At 43.7% G+C, this 19,983-nt stretch overlaps 1 protein-coding gene across 1 annotated transcript in view; it reads right to left on the bottom strand.

Moving 5' to 3' along the window:
- LAMB4 (laminin subunit beta 4) overlaps nucleotides 1–19,983 on the bottom strand; it is a 97,611-nt gene that overhangs the window by 56,487 nt on the left and 21,141 nt on the right. The window contains 10 exon segments of the mRNA XM_006774858.2: nucleotides 1,420–1,570; nucleotides 2,144–2,223; nucleotides 4,576–4,685; nucleotides 8,144–8,323; nucleotides 12,735–12,923; nucleotides 14,187–14,307; nucleotides 15,615–15,829; nucleotides 16,011–16,074; nucleotides 16,871–17,059; nucleotides 18,302–18,375. Coding sequence (XP_006774921.1) covers nucleotides 1,420–1,570; nucleotides 2,144–2,223; nucleotides 4,576–4,685; nucleotides 8,144–8,323; nucleotides 12,735–12,923; nucleotides 14,187–14,307; nucleotides 15,615–15,829; nucleotides 16,011–16,074; nucleotides 16,871–17,059; nucleotides 18,302–18,375 — 1,373 coding nt within the window.

Below are 19,983 nucleotides of genomic sequence, written 5' to 3'. Positions count from 1 at the left end.
ACCTTACCTTTCCCCTCACATTACATTTCCCTTTGCCATGATCCCTTACATGGCTTGAGTCACATGCTGAAGAATGGCATGGGAGTCTCATTTGTATTTTCTCTCATCGTTTTACATGTGTGAACCTGTGCTCCTAACAAGACTTGAAGAAAAGTATTTTTAGGGAAAATACCTGTGGATGAAAAAGGGGCCACATGCTAAACCTGACAAGTTCAGGGGAGGCCTGCCTGGCGGCCTTACAAACTCAAATAACACAGAGGATGGTCTGAACTTAAGAGTTTCTAACTAAAAGCAGGTCACGGCAGGTAGTCATGTCCGAGGCTGGCATCTTCCCCGACAAAGGTCAATCTGTACCTTCCCTTAGCCTGTCTGTAGTCCTTTTGCATCTACGACAACACACCTTTGGAATGTCTGAGAAACCCTCTTTTTCCAAACCCCTCAGGGTACAGTCTCACCGGAGTGCACAACCACGGGAAGCCCTCATAGTTAATGTTGCCGTGTTAATCGTTAACTGTTAACTATGCTATACCCACCTATGGAAAAGAAGTATGTGTCTATTTGTTTTACTTTTTCTCCAATCCCAGAGATTTCTCCCACTTTGCTTGCTCCCACCTCCCTAATCTATCACCAATGAATTTCAATGTGACTTGTAGGAGATGAAGTGACACTTGCAATCACACACTCCTGTGACCATTGCTGACTTCAATGATAACAGCTAATCCCAGGGCAGCTTCAGGAGGTGAGAGCACGTTTACACTGCTTTCATGTACCTTATTCATTCATTCATTCATTCATTCATTCATTCATTCATTCATCGGCAGAGATCTATCAAGTTCCTCCCATGTGACAGGCACTGGTGCCACAATGGTGAATGGGATCCACATAGTGTTGTGGGGGAGATAGACAAGTAGATGATAACAGCTAATCCCAGGGCAGCTTCAGGAGGTGAAAGCACGTTTACACTGCTTTCATGTACCTCATTCATTCATTCATTCATTCATTCATCGGCAGAGATCTATCAAGTTCCTCCCATGTGACAGGCACTGGTGCCACAATGGTGAATGGGATCCACATAGTGTTGTGGGGGAGATAGACAAGTAGATGCTCAATGAACACATTCTATCTGATGAAAGAGCAAAAGTCACGTCTGTTTTATCACAACTTAACCCACTTTGCCCTTACGCCCCAGGGTCTAGGCTAGAACTGGGGTAGATGGATCAATGAAATGCAGACTTTGCCTTCAAGAGTCTCTCTAATCTGCAGTTCCATGATAGAATAAACTCTACTCTGATCTGCGTTTGTGGGCAAAACCACGCTTTCCCAGGAACCTTACCCATGATCTCAAGGGCGTGCTGTATGTATTTACTTCATTTACTTCCACCAAATGAAGCCTGTACTGAAAGGAAATGTAATACGCACCACAGGGGCCAGTCCTTGGAGAGACATGGCTTCCTCGGCCTCATACAGATAGTAATTCAAAGAAGCAAAGAAGTAGCCGGGGGCCGGTTCGGTGCAGCTGCGGCCAGTGACATGCGGGCGGCATTCGCACTGCCCATCCTTGGGAGAGCACCTGGGGAAAAACAAATCTGTCTGAAAAAACGTGGAGGGGACACAGAAAATGAAGGCATGGGGGTGCCGAGCACATTGTACCCCACGTTTGGATCCATTCTTTGAATTGATCAATCCGCTTTCCTAGGGAGGGGGAGGAGAGGCCATGGGCTCTACAAGTCTGGTCTGGAACAGCCAATCCAGGTCCATGAAACCAAGTAGCCACTTCTTTCCTCAGTGGCCGATTCTGCTCTAAAACCAGGGAAAGGAGACCTTAGGGTCTCTTTACAGGGCGGTAAAAAGTTAGTGTTTTAGGCAGGTCAGATCACATGTCTGCAGGCATCTAGCCCATCTTCTCATGGGAGACCCAGGCAGAAGGGTCTCATAGCCTTAAAAATATTTCAAGTAAAATAAGTCAACTGGGCTCTGGTTCATGTCTCGAGATCATCGCTTTTCAATGCCCTTTGCTTGTCATGAAATAAACTCCTTCACCTTTGCCGATGAGCATATCAGAAAAAAATGTGCTTTTATGTGATATTTTTTTTCGAGTGAGGAATATTGTCACAAAGCATTGTCATTCGTTTTCCCGACTTACGCATTAGAATAAGCGCCTCCAAAATCACAGTCACACGGAGAACACCCATGGAGATGACTTCCCAGTCCCCAGTATCCGACCTACAAAGAGAAAGTGCTCAGTTGATTCCGGTGTGAAGATATTTGCTGCTTTGGCCTATAACACTGAATGCACTACAGTTCAGTTGATGCCTGTCCAATGGCCACACAGGCTGAACAATCACATGGGAGCCCTTTTTGCCCGTGCACTTGGTAATGACCTTCAAGGACACAGAGCTCCCATTCCAAGGACTTGAAATGCAGGGGACAGGCGAGATGTCTGTGTATTGGGTCAAGTGGAAATGCAATGGAAACTACACAGTTCCTCCGACAGAACCAATTTAGCCTCAAGCTGGGTTCAGGCCAGTCAAGAGAAGTCCTTCAACTAGCCTGTTTGCAACTGCTTTTATAAAACCAACAGATGCCCTTACTGCAAAATCCCCAGGGGTTTTCACTTACACAATACTGAAACGTTTTGGGATAAAACAATCAATCAAACTGATTTTGAACTCTTATATGAATATCATCGTTTAGTAGAATCACTTGTTTATAAATAAAGTAGTTTTGGCATAATCTCTCTCCCTGAGAGAGTCAGCTCTGTTATTTAAGACTTTTCATCATTGCAACATCTTGACCTTTAGTCAGTATAAACAACTGGTGAAAAACCAACTATTTCTTAAATCTGGTAAGATTTACTATAGAATGCTCAGAAAAATACTTGCCCCTCAAATCTCCATTTAGCATGCTCAGATAAAATTAAGCTCTTACTAGGCATGGAACTATTGTTTGAAGTGGGTTTATTAAATACCCACACTTTTTTTTTAACTTGGCAAAATTTTATGGCCAATTTTACTCAAAAATATTTATTTTAAACATTCAAAGTTGTTATTATTTGTTACAAAATGCAGCAAAGGACTTTTGATATGTTTCCCCAGACCAAATTTCCGTTTAGGCGCAAACAATGTGAAAGGGACTGCTTCACTCAGGATGTGGTGGTGAAACTCCCTCTGGGCAGGGTATGCTGTCCTGTGGCCGCCTCCCCACAGGTCCAGGGCACCACGGGACAGATGTGGATGGGGGGCACCTGGCAGATGCATGGGCTCAGTCACAGTGGACAAGCGCCCACTGCTCCGTTATTTTCCTTCTGCAAATACAATCGGGTTAATTGCAAACTGGCCGTTAACCTGCCCCTCAAAAACATCAGCCTGAGTCTAAGGTATGGGAAGGACCCGACGTGGTGTCTTCATGGATCCTGGTAGACAGCTCTGCATGCTTCTTCATGCTATCCACACGTGGTCACCGCACTTGGTGTGGCTCACGTGGCTGAGTAAAGCTTGGAGATGATGTGCCCTGTGTACAGTGCCTTCTGCATCCCTACTTCCATGCTTTCTTTCCCCACCTCCTCTGCTCCATCCTCATATGTTTTCAGTAAAATTACTTAACAAGTTAGCACAAAACTATGTCCTAATAGGCATATGTTTCATATTTATCAGCTACATTTCCTCAGACACGTCAAGGTCACTGTTCCTTTACTAGGTTAAGTTTTTGTTTTTTCTTCCTCTAAAATGTCAGGATGGGCTGCCAAGATCAGAGAACAAAGAGACGAGTGGGGTTTGAACTCCCTAATTGCATAACACGTTGCTTATGGAGTAAAAATGTCTTATTTGACTAATTTTAGACATACATGCTCATATGTTTAGTGGAGTCTGTGAAAAAACAACCACCACCAAGAGTTTATGTCCCACAGGAATCTACAATACAGTTAAATCCAAGTTGTTTTTTTTTTTCTGGTCTGGTTTTTCTAATGAGCTCATCCAAAGTATTTTTAGGCAAGGAGGGGCAGGGGTGGTAAAGTGACTCGGGACAGAAGACAGAAGAGGAGGCCCAACGGTCTGGTGAGCCTGAAGGAGGGGGCAGATAAATGCTCGAATAGTCCACTGCTTGGCACTTTTAGGTGAACAAAGGATAAAGCTATCGACGTGAGCTATATTCCTTCTGCTGTACTAATCGTGATCATTTTGTAAAGGATATAAATGTCTAATCACTATTTTGTGTATACCTGAAACTAATGGCAAATATAATTAACAATAAAATTTTAAAAGCCAGGAACATCTGTGAAGCTCAATAAAGCAAAACGCAATAAAAATGAAACAAACAAAAATGAAAACAACAAAATATTGACACGGTGCCTGGGTCTGTTCAGATCTATCTGGTAAATGTTGGCGTGCTGGTGAGAGTTTAACAACCAGCTCCCTGGGGGGTGGGGGTGGGGGCCGATTCCTAGTGTTTGCTGATTTCTGTAGTGTAAATACAGAAATACAATAGGACAAGGAAAGCAATGAACAAGTCTCTCCTCGGCAATGGCATAGAAATCTGCATCCCGACCTACAAGGAAAATCATAGGCAAATACGTACAGCGCACTCCTCACAGCGGGGGCCGGTGGCAAAGGGCCGGCACAGGCACTGGCCTGTGTCCACATCACAGGTCGAGAGCGGCAGGCTCCCCAAAGGGTTGCAGCTGCAGGCTGAAAGCACAGGGACACAATCATTCACTTCTATTTCCCCACGTTGGTAAGTGTCCTTAGTAGCCCACACTGAGCAAAACACGTGGCCACAGGAGCACAGAGCAGCCAGGCCTGCCAAGCTCATTGTCTGCCTGGCTGCATGATGACTGTCTGGCACACAACCCTGCGCAGGAGATCCAGTGCCAGACACGCCCAGAGCCCTCGTGTAGACCTACTGGATGGCCGTTAGGAGGAGACAAGAAAGTGGAGGAAGTCATGCAAGCTGAGTGCCTGGCACTGTTATCCTGAGTGATGCTGGCTGGGTCGTGGATTTGACGCAAGGGTGTCTGAGTGTCACAGTAATTACCGACGGCTCCCGCTCTGGCAGATGCACCTATTGTTTCCCTATCTCTTTCCTCCCTCTCTTACTGCCTTGTTACATTTCATTCTCCTCTCCCCTTTCTCTTCTGCACATAGACATTTCTGAGTCCTGCTTATGTTATGAAGACTAAGAAATTATGCTACCAGAACAAGATATATATCTTTCCCAGGCAGGAAAAACCAGTGTTCATGGGCAAACCCAAGGTTCATCAACTGATGAATGGATAAATGAAGTGTGATATATTCATACAATGAAATATTATCCAGCAATAAAAAGAAGTGAAGTACTCATTCATGGTATAACATGGATGAACTTTACAAACCCTGCTAAGCGAAAGAAGCCAGTCCTAAAAGACCACAAATTATAGGATTCCAGTTTATGGAATGTTCACAATAGACAAATAAGTAGAAACAGAAAGTTGATTAGTGTTACTGAGGGCTGGGGGAATGGGATAATAGGGTGGTAGTAGATAAAGAGTATGGGTTGTTTAAATTTTTTGTGGCAGAATACATTTAACATAAATTTACCATCTTGCACTAGTTGGTTTGACTCAATGGATAGAGCGTCAGCCTATGGACTGGGTTCGATTCTGGTCAAGGGCTCATGCCGAGGTTGCAGGTTGCAGGCTTGATTCCCAGTAGGGGGTGTGCAGAAGGCAGCCAATCAATGATTCTCTCTCATCATTGATGTTTCTACCTCTCTCTCCCTCCCTCTCCCTTCCTCTCTGAAATCAATAAAAATATATTTTTTAAAAATTACCATCTTTGCCACTGAAGTAGATAAAGAACGTGGGTTTTCTTTTCTTTTTTGTGTGCGAGAATACATTTAACATACAATTGACCACCTTTACCATTTTACAGTTCAGTAGGGTTAGTACACTCACATTGCTGCGCAACCAGTCTCCAGAACTCTTCACCTTCCAACACTGAAGCTCTCTACCCATTAAACACCATCTCTCCTCATCCCCGCCCGCTCCCCCGCCCCCCGCCAGCACTTGGCAATCATCATTCTATATTCTGTTTGTATAGATTTGACTAGTCTAGGTACTTCATGTAAGTGGAATTATAAAATATTTGTCCTTTTTTATTTGGCTGATTTCATTTAGCATGATGTATTCAAGGTTCATTCATGTTGCAGCATGCGCCCATTTCCTTCCTTTCTAAGGCTGAATAATATTCCATCGTAGTACACACCACATTTGTTTATCACTCATTCGTGGACGCACATTGAGTTGCGTCCTCCTTTTGGTCATTGTGAACAATGCTGCTATGAATATGAGTGCAAATATCTCTTCCAGACCGTGCTTTCAATCTTTGGGGTATATAGCCAGAAGAAGGGTATGGGGTTTCATTCCGGGATAATGAAAACATTCTAAAATTGATTGTAGTGATGTTTACACAATTCTGAATATACTAAGTCATTGAACTGTACACTTTAAAAGGTGAATTGCATGGTACGTGAATTATACCCCACTAAAGCTGTTACAAAATAAAAACAAGACAAAAACCACTATTTGGCCTATTCTCTGAGGGCGTAGAGTCAGTCAGTGAGCTAGGGGAAATGTCTGGAGTTCTGCAAAGTGTAATGGGAAATTGGTTTGACTATGTAATTCATTCTCCTGAAATTGAACTTTGCTATTAAATTCAAGAAGAAAATTTTATCACACTAAGATTCAGCAAGCTGCTCTCAAAATATACAAATAATATACAGTTCTTTATGTGGGAAAAACGTAGAGTGTGATGCTATGACAGAAGGGACCTTATTTACCTGGATTCCCTGAAGATGCTACGGCTGTTTGAGACCCCAGGCAGCTGTACATATGTGTGATCCTAAAGCCAAGGGTCTCTTCATTTGGCCCCAGAAAACTCTGAGGTTCTTTCTATTTCCCTGTAGCTCCTCTCCTGGCTTTTTAATTTTTTTCTTTTCTTTGTCAGAGAACATAAAAATACTAGGAGGGACGTGAGAAGAAAAGGGAAAAGTAATTTTAAAAAATCAAAAGAGCCCTAACCGGTTTGGCTCAGTGGATAGAGCACCGGCCTGCGGATTGAAAGGTCCCAGATTCGATTCCAGTCAAGGGCATGTACCTTGGTTGCGGGCACATCCCCAGTAGGAGGGTGTGCAGGAGGCAGCTGATCGATGTTTCTCTCTCATTGATGTTTCTAACTCTCTATTCCTCTCTCTTCCTCTCTATAAAAGTCAATAAAATATATTTGTAAAAAAATCAAAAGAAACCATCATATGAAAATTGCTCAAGAAGTCATCAGTCTTTACAGAAACCCATAATGTGATTTAACAAATCTGTGTAGGAGGGTCCTAATGGAGGCTGTTTTTCTAAAGGTTTCACAACTTGGCATTAAATTCCTGGCATTTTCCACTGTTTGCTCCAGCAGAAAAAATGTGAGCACCCCCTGCTGGTCCCTTATGACAAACTCGGAAAACCACCAAAAACTGAATAAAATTCATGGGAGTTTTTGTGTCACTTTTAAAGTCTGAGAGGCTATGGACACAATGTGGTGATTTCTGGGGGGAAAGGGGTTTGGAGAAGGTGGAGGAGGGTATGGGGGGATAAATGATGATGAATCAAGACCTGATTTGGGGCAGTGAACACACAATACAGCGCACAGATGATGTGCTGCAGAACTGTGCACCTGAAACCTGTATAATTTTGTTAACCAGTGTCACCCCAGTAAACTTAATAAAAAGGGAAAAGGCATAAAAGAACTATGGTAGCCCAAAACAAGCAAACAAAAGACAAAACAAAACAAAAAAACGCCTGAGAGGCTGGCAGGACTCTTAGGTATTTACAATGATCGAATTTTAATTTCTTTCTTTTTTAAAAATTTAAATGTCTTGAGGTGACATTGGTTAATATAACCATACAGGTTTCAGGTGTGGCTTTCTGTTACAGGATCTGAATATTGCACCGTGTGCCTACCACCCAAAGTCAAATTTCCCATCACCATTTATTAGGACCCCCTTCATCTCCTACCCTCTTCCCTCTGGCAACCACCACACTGCAATGACCAGATTTTAGAGCTGACAGGCAGCCCCAGGCTTTAAAACACCCAGACTGGTTTCCCAGCAGCTGTCGACTTACGCTGACAGCCCAGGGGGTCAGTGGCGCTCAGTCCGTAGTGGCTGGGCTTGCACTGGTCGCACTTGGCTCCTTCCACATTCTCCTTGCACAGGCACTGGCCAGCCAAAGATCCCAAGGCAGGATCGGAGTGGCTCTCACAAATGCCACCCGATATGGTCCCATCTGGGTCACATTCACAAGCTGGGGACACAGACATGCATTCTCTCAGTTAACGGCAAATTGTGGGACGCCTGAAACGTAAGCATAGCATTTTACCCATGATATAACTATTTTACTTTTTAAAGTCATTACATATGTTTAAATAATTAGACAAGTGGATAAGCGCTGCTCAGAAATATCTCTTAGATCTCTGGTCTTGGAAAATGTTGAAAAATTCCATACATTAAAAAAAAAAAGACTTTTAAGTGATTCTAAAGTAAGAGGACCAGAGGAAGATGGCTATTGTGAGAACTGAACATTAAAAAAAGATTGATTACTTTGGGGATCTTAAAATGTTTTGGAGCAGAGGTGGTGGTTGTACAATACTGTCCCACTGAATTGCTCCTGGGAGGAGCACCTACAAGAAACAAAGGGCAAGAGCAAGAAATGTTCATATCCTGTTTTCTTGTGGGATGCCTGCTAGTGGGGCAAAACCTGGAAGAAATTCTGCAAAATGAGATAAACCGTCACCTGTAGCGAAGGAGCAACTAATGTACAACTTCCCCTTCCCTGCTTTTTCCCCCAGGCAGTTGAACTGAAGGAAGGAATGTCACAGGATAAAGGATGCTGATAGTGTGAATGATTCCAGAGGGTGGAAGTTACAAAAGGGAGAGCCTAACTGAGTATAAGAAAGAACTAATGGTTAGGCCTGCCCAAGAGAGCAGTGACCTCCTCATTAGCAGAGGGGCCCAGGCAGAGGTGTTTGGTTTAGAGGACAAGTTGGAGACATCAGATGACCACCACGGTCTCTTGTATCTTTGTGGTGCTGTGTTTTCAAGGAATTCCACTTTTAAGAAATGCAAAAAAAAATTTTTTTAAATAAATATCCTGATTCTAAGGACCAATTCTATTCACATTTATACATGTTTGCTTTAGATTAATAAAAATAACACCCTCAGGTCTAAGGCTATGTTTACATAACTACCATTTAGGTCATAGTGATAACATCTAGTCAAACCCGTTGCGTGGCGTCATTGAAGCAATCAGTTGGTTTTCTGACAGAATCTTTGGATTTCAATTGTTTGCTATTGTATTGTGACTGGTGAGAAAATCTTACTATGGAAAAACAGCATTGGGTTCTGTTTAGTTTGGAAAAACCACAATTCTTTTGTAATTAAAGCCAGTTGCTTCTAGAAAGGAAGGAACAAACTGGATTCATTTTAGAAGTAGCCAAAAGGAAGAGGCTCAGCTTTATTTGGGAGACTCTCCAAGGGGTCAGCGCTGAGTTCCAGAGTATAATTTAATTATGTGCAGAAGCAGCCTTTGGGGGATGTGGGTGAGAGGGTAGTAACTTTACTTTGAAATAACCCTATGTCAGGGCCCTTAAGATAGAATTTCCATAAACTTGGTGTTACACAACTTAACTCTAACAAACTTTTATTATCAGTGGCTGAGTCTACCAAATCTTTGTGTGTGTTTTTTTTCCCTGTATCACATTTGACTGTGTTTTAATCATGGAAGACTTAAAATTAGTCAACTCTTATGCGTGGAGTCAGATTATGTAAATATTTAGAGTCAAACAAAAACAACTTAGAGAAAATTTATATGAGATTGCTGCTAGTCAGTCTTAAAACACGTCATTTGCACAGACACACACGCACACACATAAACATGTGTTTAGGTAAAGTGGGAGAAGCTGGGAGTCTCATGATGGCAGTTTTTACAAGCTCCTCGTCTGCCTTTCCTCGAGAAACAACTTATTTACAAAGCGCGGCTTTTTAATTTCATATCAGGGGACTCGTTTTCTTCCCTCGGTTTCCTTTAAAAGCACCATCTAGTTGATATGGTTCTGAAGGAACAAGACTTTGTTCAATGTGTTCAAAACACTTGGTTTAGTTATTCCCAATCTCTTTCCATACTCTTGGATTACCTGTTTCAAATCATTATATTTTACTGATTGTACCTAGGAGAGCAATTTCATTTTCTTTTAAGGTAGGTGTGTGTGTGTGTGTGTGTGTGTGTGTGTAATTACAGATTCTGGTAAAAAAAAATGTAGGGTACTTAGGACAGAGATTTTAAAAAATGTATTTCCTGAGAATCCAGTTCTTTGTATCAATTTTAAACAGGCCATGTAAGGTAAAATTTCATGCAGTTAGGTACTTACTAAGTAATCTGAGAAAAAAACATCATGTCTACTTTTTATACATTGAGATGGTTTAAAGTTTGAAATCTAGAATATTGTATGTATTCAGGTAGCTACTGAATTACTTTTGTCTAAGACTTCATTGTAGGTATTGTGATTAATAAAGTTTGAAATTGTAGTTTCATAGCAAGTCCCCCATCCAATACAACATCCTATTGATGAGATAGCCTAAGAAGCAGGATTTCTGGGTACTGGGCACCTGAACATTTTTGCTGAGTGTGCCAACAACACAAGGCCCAACTGCTCTTTAGCCAGGCCATAGCTCAAGATTGTGTTTGCAGCCAGCTACCTTGAGGAACGAAGAAACCTTTCCTCCCAAAGAATGAGTTTGCTTCCACTGCTATAAAAGCAATGCATCCTCTCCCAGTGTTCCGTGGCTATGAGGTAAACCCATTAGGTGTACAGGAACCATCTGATATCCTTTGAGTTGCCCCATGGGAATTGGGGCTTGGGGACTTGGGAACTCAGACCAACACAAGCATCTTGTTGCTTGCTGTGCTGTGAGTAATAAAGTCCTTTGTCTTTGACCCAGGAGTTTCATGTCCTCCACCAGCATCCATGAAATAATAGTGGGCTAACTTGTTAGTTTACAGTAGAGTTATCTGTAACTGGCACTGTGTGTTTGAAATCAGGTTGGAGTATTTATCTATGCAATAATTGAGAGCAGTGCTGGTATTAGAGAGAGGAAAGCAAGGTGCCCAGGGCACAACATTTAAGGAGGCACTCACTGTCAGGTTAGTGCAAGTGGCAACCCTATGCTTACATGACTCTGAGAATGGTGCTTCCTTAAATTTGGGGGCCTAGGTGCTTTGTTTGCATCACTCTAGTCTCATTCCTGCAAGGAAATGTAAATTAAAGTACTGGTGAGATACTATTTGAGTAGCACAAATTAAAGTGTGATCAAACCAAGTGTTGGCCAGAATGTAGAGCGACATGCACTCTCATACACTGTTGGTTGGGCTGTTAATTGGTATACCCTCTTAGGGGACAATCAGCATTATCTAATTAATTTGAAAGAGTTCATATTATGTCCAAGTAACTCTACTCCTGGGTATGACTCTTAAGGACAGTCTTTGTGCATGAGCACAAGGCCATGTATATGGTTATTGCAGCATCAGAAGAAAAATGGACAAATAGATTTTGTTGCATTTATAGGAAGGAAGGAATTAAAATTGGAAAACTAGGGCCACCTGATAAGGCCACAGAAATTAAAATTGGAAAACTAGGGCCACCTGATAAGGAAAAATCTTAAACATATAGTGTTTAATGAAATACTCAAGGATACACACAACATAATATCATTTATCTAAAGCTTGAAAATATGCATTATATATATATATATATAGTTTGTAGATAAAACATATGTGAAAATAGTATGGTGATAACTACCAAACATAGTGGGACAGATGTGCACCTAGGACATCACTAGTACCTGTCCTGTTTTATTAAAGTCTTGAAGATGATAGGGTAAGGCATTCTGTTTTGACAAAGTTGCTGGTGGTTATAAGGGTGTTTACTATATTATTCTGTTATTTTGTATATATTTGAAATATGTTATTTTTCAAAGTTGAGATTAGATATAAAAGGAAAAAAATGTTAAGGTTAAAAAAAGAAGCCAGGGCCGTAACCGGTTTGGCTCAGGGGATAGAGCGTCGGCTGTGGACTGAAGGGTCCCAGGTTCGATTCTGGTCAAGGGCATGTACCTTGGTTGCGGGCACATCCCTGGTGGGGGGAGGGGGGGTGCGCAGGAGGCAGCTGATTGATGTTTCTCTCTCATCGATGTTTCTAGCTCTCTATCTCTCTTCCTTCCTCTCTGTAAACAAATCAATAAAATATATATTTTTAAAAAGGTAGTAATAGTTAGCTCATGCATCTTAACAACATAGTTGAATGGCCTACAGCAGTCAAATGTAGCTAATGTCAGCAGCCAGCTCCTTGCTGGGGCTGACCTCCGGGAGAGTCCAGGTGTCCAGGCATCCTCTGAAACCATCTGCCGCCTCCTGGTTGAATCCAGAAGTTTCCTGATTCTCTAGTATAAGCCACTGCTGCAAGACTACCACGGGGGACCCCAGGTATCTGGCCCAATTTGCGAAGAGAAAGAAACGCTCTTAGCGTGAAAGTGGTTTTGCAAACTCGCACTGCCCCTAAGAGGGCCGTGTGGAGGTGCTGCTAAGCCAAATGAGGCCTGCTCCATCAGCATTCGCTCAAACCAGTGGGAAGGGAGCGAGCGGTCAGAGGCTGGGGACTCACGCAGGCACGCGTACGGGTCCGAGACGGCCTTGAGGGGGTCCCTGTAGAAAAGGGGCCGGCAGCGATGGCAGTGCTGGCCCTCGGTGTGGTGCTGGCAGTCCTCGCACACGCCCCCGCTGGCCCCGCCGCTCGCCAGGTACACGCTCATGTCGAAGTGACAGCGGTCCGCGTGGCCGTTACAGGTACAGGCTGCGGAAGGAGAGAGTCACTGCCAGGCTCACCGGTCTGGGGAGCAGCCTGCCTGGCGTCCCACACACGAACCCGGCATCCCCCCTCCTCTTGCTTCAGCCTCCACCTTCTTTTATGGGCACACGTGTACAAACAGTTAAACTAGGTGCTCTCAAAGGTCTGTCCAGGACTCTTATTCTGCGCATATACTCTCTGAAATGTGTCCCCAAAACGTTAATATTTAGGTGTGTGTGTGTGTGGTTACAAACTGTGTGTGTGTGTGTGTGTGTGTGTGTGTGTGTGTGTGTGTGTGTGTTGTTATTGTTGTTGTTTCTTTAAATCAAGTAAACAAAAGTAAATCCTTTGGGTGATCCAGAAGCCCGAAAGTGCAATATTTTTATTGATGTTTGGTAAAGAATACTTTTACTTTGTAAGTCTGAACTTTTTACATCGCGTGTTCTGTAGGCCCTGGGCTTCTCAGGGGAGATAGATGTTAAAACCGAGCCTCGCCGCCTCTCCTTCTCCGGGGCCGGAGGCTGGGAGGGTGGCTGGGGGCCTGCCACCCACCGGGGGCGGCGCCAGGCGACAGGGAAAGGCAGTCTGCCTGGGGGAGTTTGTCTGTCTCCGTGGCAGTGTCTGTGAGGTTCGTGTTTGTTTTCCCCCATAAATGGCATAAACATGTGCTGGGCCATGTATACGTGACGCACGGGTGGGGCTTTTCCACGAGCTCTCCTCGTGACCTTCTCCCCGCTCAATCTTATTTCCCCCAAATCTGGGAACAGAAGCAATCACAAGTTCGTTCGGAAGTTTATCAAAATTTAGAGGCAGCAAGTACATAACAAAAAAACGTGCACTTTATTAACCTAAACATTTTATAAAACGTATAATAAGCCATCAAACTCAACCCAGACCTCATTTCTCCTATTATCTGACATCTGAGTTTAAGGTCACATTCATGGAATGTCTGGTGATTCAGGACAATAGTAGGGATCTTGGTACTGAATCTAGTCCTCACCCAATTCCTGGATGGGTACCATCCCCACTGATATTATTACAGGGCTTGGTCCCTCCCCTGGAAAGGGCTCACCCAACAATCACATTGTTTCATTTTTCAAATTCATGTTAATTTTTGGTGTGAAGGTTTGATACAGCAGTGATTTTTCCAGGTGAGATAACGGGAGACATCAGCAGATCGTGCAGCTGGAGCTGGGAGCCCCAGTTCACCACCTTCCAAACGAACAAAAAAATGTCCTCAGTCTGTGCTGAGGGCTCTTCCCCACTCACCTCTGCAAGTGCTGTCCTGGGGGCCCGCGGCTGGCCTCCACGGCGCATCCTGGAAGAAGTCCTGGCACCGCTCGCAGTTCGTGCCAGCTGTATTGTGCTGGCAGACACACCGGCCATGGACCTGCATTGTGTGACAAGCAAGCAGTGTTAAAGGAGGGCTCATCTTTGAGGATGCTGCAGTTCTTTATTATTATTTTTTTAAAATATACTTTTATTGATTCCAGAGAGGAAGGGAGAAGGAGCGAGAGATAGAAACATTAATGATGAGAGAGAATCATTAATCAGCTGCCTCCTGCCTGCCCCACACTGTGGATCGAGCCTATAACACAGCCATGTGCCCTGACTGGGAATCAAACCATGACCTCCAGGGTCATAGGTCGATGCTTAACCACTGAGAAACACTGGTCAGACAATACTGCAGTTCTTTAAATGGAAAATGAAATATTAGGCCATGGGCCTCTTTGAAGTTTAGTTTCCCATATGATGGTTACAATACCAACCTATACTATCTTTTTTTATTTAGATGCAATAACTTTTACAATTAAAAAATTTAAGATGTTTGGTAAACATTTACAATAAATTTTTTGGTATTTCTGAATGCTAGTGTCAGGGCAGCACATTGCAGCCCTCAGCAAGATGAGGGGTAGGATGATATGTGTGTGTGTGTGTGTGTGTGTGTGTGTGTGTGTGTACACGTGTGTGTGTGTAGAGGAAATTAGAAAACAGAAAGAAACCGGAGAAAGGTGTGTGATTCTCCATAAAATGCCCTAAATGACCAAGTTCAAAGGGAGAAGTTCTATTTCCACTGAAACATGGAGAGAGCTGAGTAAGAAGGTACAATAATAGCCTCACCCTCAAGCCTTGTCTGATGCCTGGTCTGGTCATGAATAGTTTAAATTATTTAGTAGATTCACCCCAGGACTCTGCATGACAATACAATTCTCCTACTACATCACTCCCTCAGACCAGTCCCAAGAAGGGGAGAGATCGGCACTAGGAGGACACAGTCATCACAGTGTAAGGTTGCTGCTTGGGGTGACCATCCTTACAATAGCAGCTATTATTCAAACACCACGGCCTGGGCTACAGTAGACCATCCATAAGTTTGTGTGAGGGGAACGCATGTGAACTTATGGGTCCTCCTCACCAAATCTCCATTCCCTAAAAAAACAAATAGCAAAGAGAGAGCAAGATGGGCTACCTTAAAGTCATAGTTAGACATGCTGGTCATGAGTTCAACAATGCCCGTGAGCGGCAGAATCCACCAGGCTTTGCCAGGCTGGCAGAATCCACCAGGCTGAACCAGACCTGCCCCGACACAAGGCTGGCGCTGTGTGGGTCCCCAGGTGGCAAGTCCGATCTACGTGGAGCACCAGGACAGGACAGAAGGGGAGGGGAGCCAGCTGGTCTCCTGGCTGCGGGACTCACCATGCCCGGAGGGCTGGACACATCCCCCGGCACCGTCTGCATCGGGCCGCATTCGCTAGCGTGGCCATTGCAGAAGCAGCTGCCGCGGACCACCATCTCGTAGACAGCATAGTAGTACTTATCCAGGGAGTCATTGTGCCTCCGTCCAAGCAAAGTATCCCCAAGGGTGTGGAGCTTGGTGAAGTTTATCCTCAGGTTTGTTAACGTAACAAGGTCTAGAGAAAGGAAAATCGTAATAAAAACAACGAACCAAAGTGCCTTTAGGTTGTATCGGTTCAAGGCGCCCTTCTTGACTGACATCCCCTTAATGTCCTCTAGAAATGTAATGACAAGGACGCTTCTAACATGAGATTTTTAGAAAAGTAACGGATGTGAAAAATATAAAGCAATTCATACCCTGGATGTGGGGACTGTAGGGGTTTTCTATTTCAAAGCTGGGATCCAAAGCTTTAAAAACAACCTGTAAAACAAATGTAGGCAAAGGTAAGTATTTCACCCAAGAACTTGATTGTTAAAGGGTATGCTCGTGTATAAGAGATCCTGATCTTACCCGCAGGCCGAGCCATTGCCTCCCAACTAGCACAGGATACAGGCTGTCATTGGGTTTTCATATGAATATGTAAAAGTACCAAGAAGGAAAATGAAGTTACAGTCGTCGGTGAGCCTTTGTGACACCATTCGCAAGAAGGGCTCCTGTTCTGGGTTGGGGTGGAGTGATGGGGTCACAGCTCAGCCAGTCATGACCAATTTGGATTTGGCAGGGAATTCTGGAGCGACTGCCGACCACCAATTCTTTCTACGACACCTGATACATAATACCTGCCAACCCCACTCCCACCCTGACCCTCTGCCAGTTATCAGCGTTGTTCAGGGGGAGATTCCACCTGCGTGGTGGTTTGTAGATTAAGATGAGATGAGACAACTAGTCCAGTGCTGCACTCGCCTACACGCTCCCTTGCAAGGGTTCGAAACAGATGCTCCTCCCGCTGCATCCCCCAGGCCCCGGTGCCCGGCCTGGATGCTGGTCCCCGCTCACCTTCAGCTGGACGCTGTGCAGGACTGTTTCTTAGAAGGTATTTATTATCTATCTGAATGTGAGATGGATTCAGGACTCATTTCAATTTAAACTGTTATTCTTAAAACCCAACAGCTCAAGTTATTTTTCAGCCAGCACTGCTCTCATCTAAATCAACCACATTCACAACAACCACAACGGGCTTATTTACAGCAAAGGAATCCAAGAAAGGAAATGCTACCTCGCCGCCAGTTGAGGGTTCAATATCCGAATATTTAGAGTCACAAACAAGGTCTCCCACGCCCTGGGCCTGGCCAGATGTGATGCTGGGAAAGGAAGTAGCACAGTCTTTTGCAAAATATTTAAACGCTTTCCAGGTGTGTCCATAGTCTGTGGAACGTTCAACTAACATTGCAGCAGGCCGAAAAGTCTATGGAAAAACGAGTTAAACTTGTAATACTTTATAACGGGAGATTTAATTACCGCTTCACAGTAAACATTTATATTTTCTAATTCTGTTTTCAAACTTTATTTGTATCCCTTAAAATCTTTATACAGTGAACATACCACGTCTCTTTCCAAAAGTGGGCAAGTATTTATGAACACATATTTTGCCGTAAGATCTAATTCCATTTAAAAATGTTTATGGCCATGTGATTTATTAATTGGAGAAAGATGGCATATTAATTTTTAAAAAGCTAATATAATGGACATTTTATACAGCATTTTGCATGTTTTTTTCTTTTTGGGGGCGGGGGGTGGGCAGTGGCTAGGATGCTTTTCCTCTGGCAAACCCTTATATCCTTGAAAATCTACCATGACGCTTATCTGGGCCCCCCAGGGCAGATTTAGTGTTGTCAATGAACTACTCCACCATTCTAATATGTCTATGCACTTATCACCCCGTATTATGATTTTAAATTTATATATGTGCTTTATATATAAATATATAAATTTGTATCCATGACTAGATTGTGAGCTCTTTGGGGGCAAAGGCTAATGTTTTTTTAAAAAACAAATTTTTATTTTATATTCAATTTTTTATAACAACAACTTAGCACCAGGCCTGACATCAAAATTCGAATTTTGATGTATGATTAAAGAATGACCCCTACTGGGGATCGAGCCCACAACCTGGGCATGTGCCCCAAACCCGGAATTGATCCTGCAACCTCTTGGTGCATGGACGATGCTCAACCAACTGAGCCACACCGGCCAGTCCTCTCTGTAAAAAATCAATAAAATATATTTAAAAAAAAAAAAGAATGACTATAGCACAGGATTTTCTCTGGTACCTCAGCAACCTCAACAAAGACCCTTTAATTTTTCTTCCTTTTTTGATCACAATCTTTCCATATTTCCTTAAGTAATTTCCAGTTCTTGCCCTTTTTGCCTGCAAGTGCCTTTCGTGTTCTGTGGTCTCTATCCCCTAGTGCTTGACATTTTTCTTCGTGCTATATCTTCTAAGACTTTTGTTGCTGTCGTTGGCCATGTGAGTTACTAATTAACGAGCAGTGGCATTTTGATTCAAGAACAAAAACCCCCATGACAAAGCTGGAGTCCAGGTATACACAGCTTTTCGCTCTCTGCAAGGAAGCGGGGAAGCAAACTTTCAGGCAAGCCCAGCATTTGGTAAGTAGATAAAAGGGGCAGCAGACCTACACATCTGTACCTTAAAGGTCAGAATAAGGTGGCTGAACTGAAACAATGCCTCTAGGTCCAACCTGATGCTGACATGATCAAGACCTAAAGAAAAATGCAGAAAGGAGAAAATCAGTGATTTTGAGAGACCCCTGTTTGTCATGTTAACCCCTCACTGTGGCTTGTCTGTAATAAAACCCTTTGAAAGCCTATGATTGGTGATCAACTCTCTTTCCTAGTCTGTTGGAGTGGTTTCCATGTCATTCCATGCCCAGGAGAAGGTCTATGGGAGAGCAATATGGGATTTACCAGGACCATGCCCACATCCATGCCCATGGCCACTGTGTGGCAGTATTACATACCACCAAAGGAGTTCCGGGACAGTTCCCATAGGTGGAACAACGGGGCTCATGTCCTTGAACTCACATCTTGACTACACACAGTGTGAGCTAGCAAGCCAGGGCATGGTACAATCGACACACCCTGTCCTTCCAATAGCTGCTAACAATCATTTGCACCAGTTTTATTGTCAGTCAGCATAAAACACAGCTTAGAGCCTTCCTTTGGGGTGAGGATCTGTGGGCTCCTCTGTAGCTGAGAAGACGGAGCTGTCCTGGCGAGGACTTTGCACGGAGGCTATTCGTTGCCATCACCTCATCATGGACACGGAGGACTGGCCCTAGTCTGGACCCGATGGAAGCTCTGATCTCGCTAAAGTGCGCCGTCCGACAGAAATATGAGTCGCTGGTGTCATTTAAATTTTTCTGGCAGCCACATTTCAGCAGATGCAATTATTTTAATATATTTGACCCAATAAATAAAAAATATTCTCATTTGAACATGCCATCAATATTTCAAAAATTAGCAATGTTTTGTCACACATTTTCCCCCCAAACTGAGTGTTAGAAATCTGGGATGGTTTTCTACGTCTAGCACATCTCAGTTTGAATTAGCCATGTGACGTGCTCAGGAGCAATGTGGCCAGGGCCCCGATACTGGACAGCACAGCTCCACAGCGCAGCGGCTGGGCTGCCGTGAACGGCGGGCAGCTTACCTTCCGGGGAGCGGCTGGGGCAGGGCTTGCTGCTGAGCGGGCAGCCACATCCCAGGCTCTGTCAGGGGCTCCTCACCCTTTCCAGGAAGGAGATCTCCTTTTCCTCTCTAAAATGCTTGGGTGAGAACCCTGGTTCTATGTAATCAGCCGTGACGGAGGGGATTCCTTCTGAGAGGAGATGTGGGACAAACGCTGGCATGGGAGTCTAGACAGCTATAAAGCAAAAGTGGCACCGTGTTGAAGAGGAGCCATCATGAGTGAGTCAGTCTACATTGATTTAAGCACATAAGGCCCAAAGCTGGGGGGTGGGGATGGGGGGGACATGAGGAATCCTCAGTCAGGTTCAAACTTAGAATAGTCAGGGCCAGTGTGAGGTTCAATATCACAGTTGATCGTGACCAGAGAAGGGCATAAATCCAGAAGTGAGAGAACTTCAGTCAGTAGCCAACTATCCTTTCAATTCAATTTTTATATTAAAACCTTTGGCTTGCGGGAAGAAGCAAAGTGTCATTTTTCTCTCTTTCTTCATGTGTTGAAGAAGGAAAAGGACATGGCGTGAACGCTGAGACTTCTCCTGGCATTATTAATTCCACTTAGTGTGTTTTATATTAGCCTTTATTTACCAACACCTCATAAATTTCCTCATTATTTCTTTACAA

The sequence above is a fragment of the Myotis davidii genome, unplaced genomic scaffold (genome assembly GCF_000327345.1).
Source record: "Myotis davidii unplaced genomic scaffold, ASM32734v1 scaffold125, whole genome shotgun sequence".
NCBI lineage: Eukaryota > Metazoa > Chordata > Mammalia > Chiroptera > Vespertilionidae > Myotis > Myotis davidii.
Note: the sequence above shows the minus strand (reverse complement) of the source record. Positions and strands in the feature narration are given on the sequence as shown.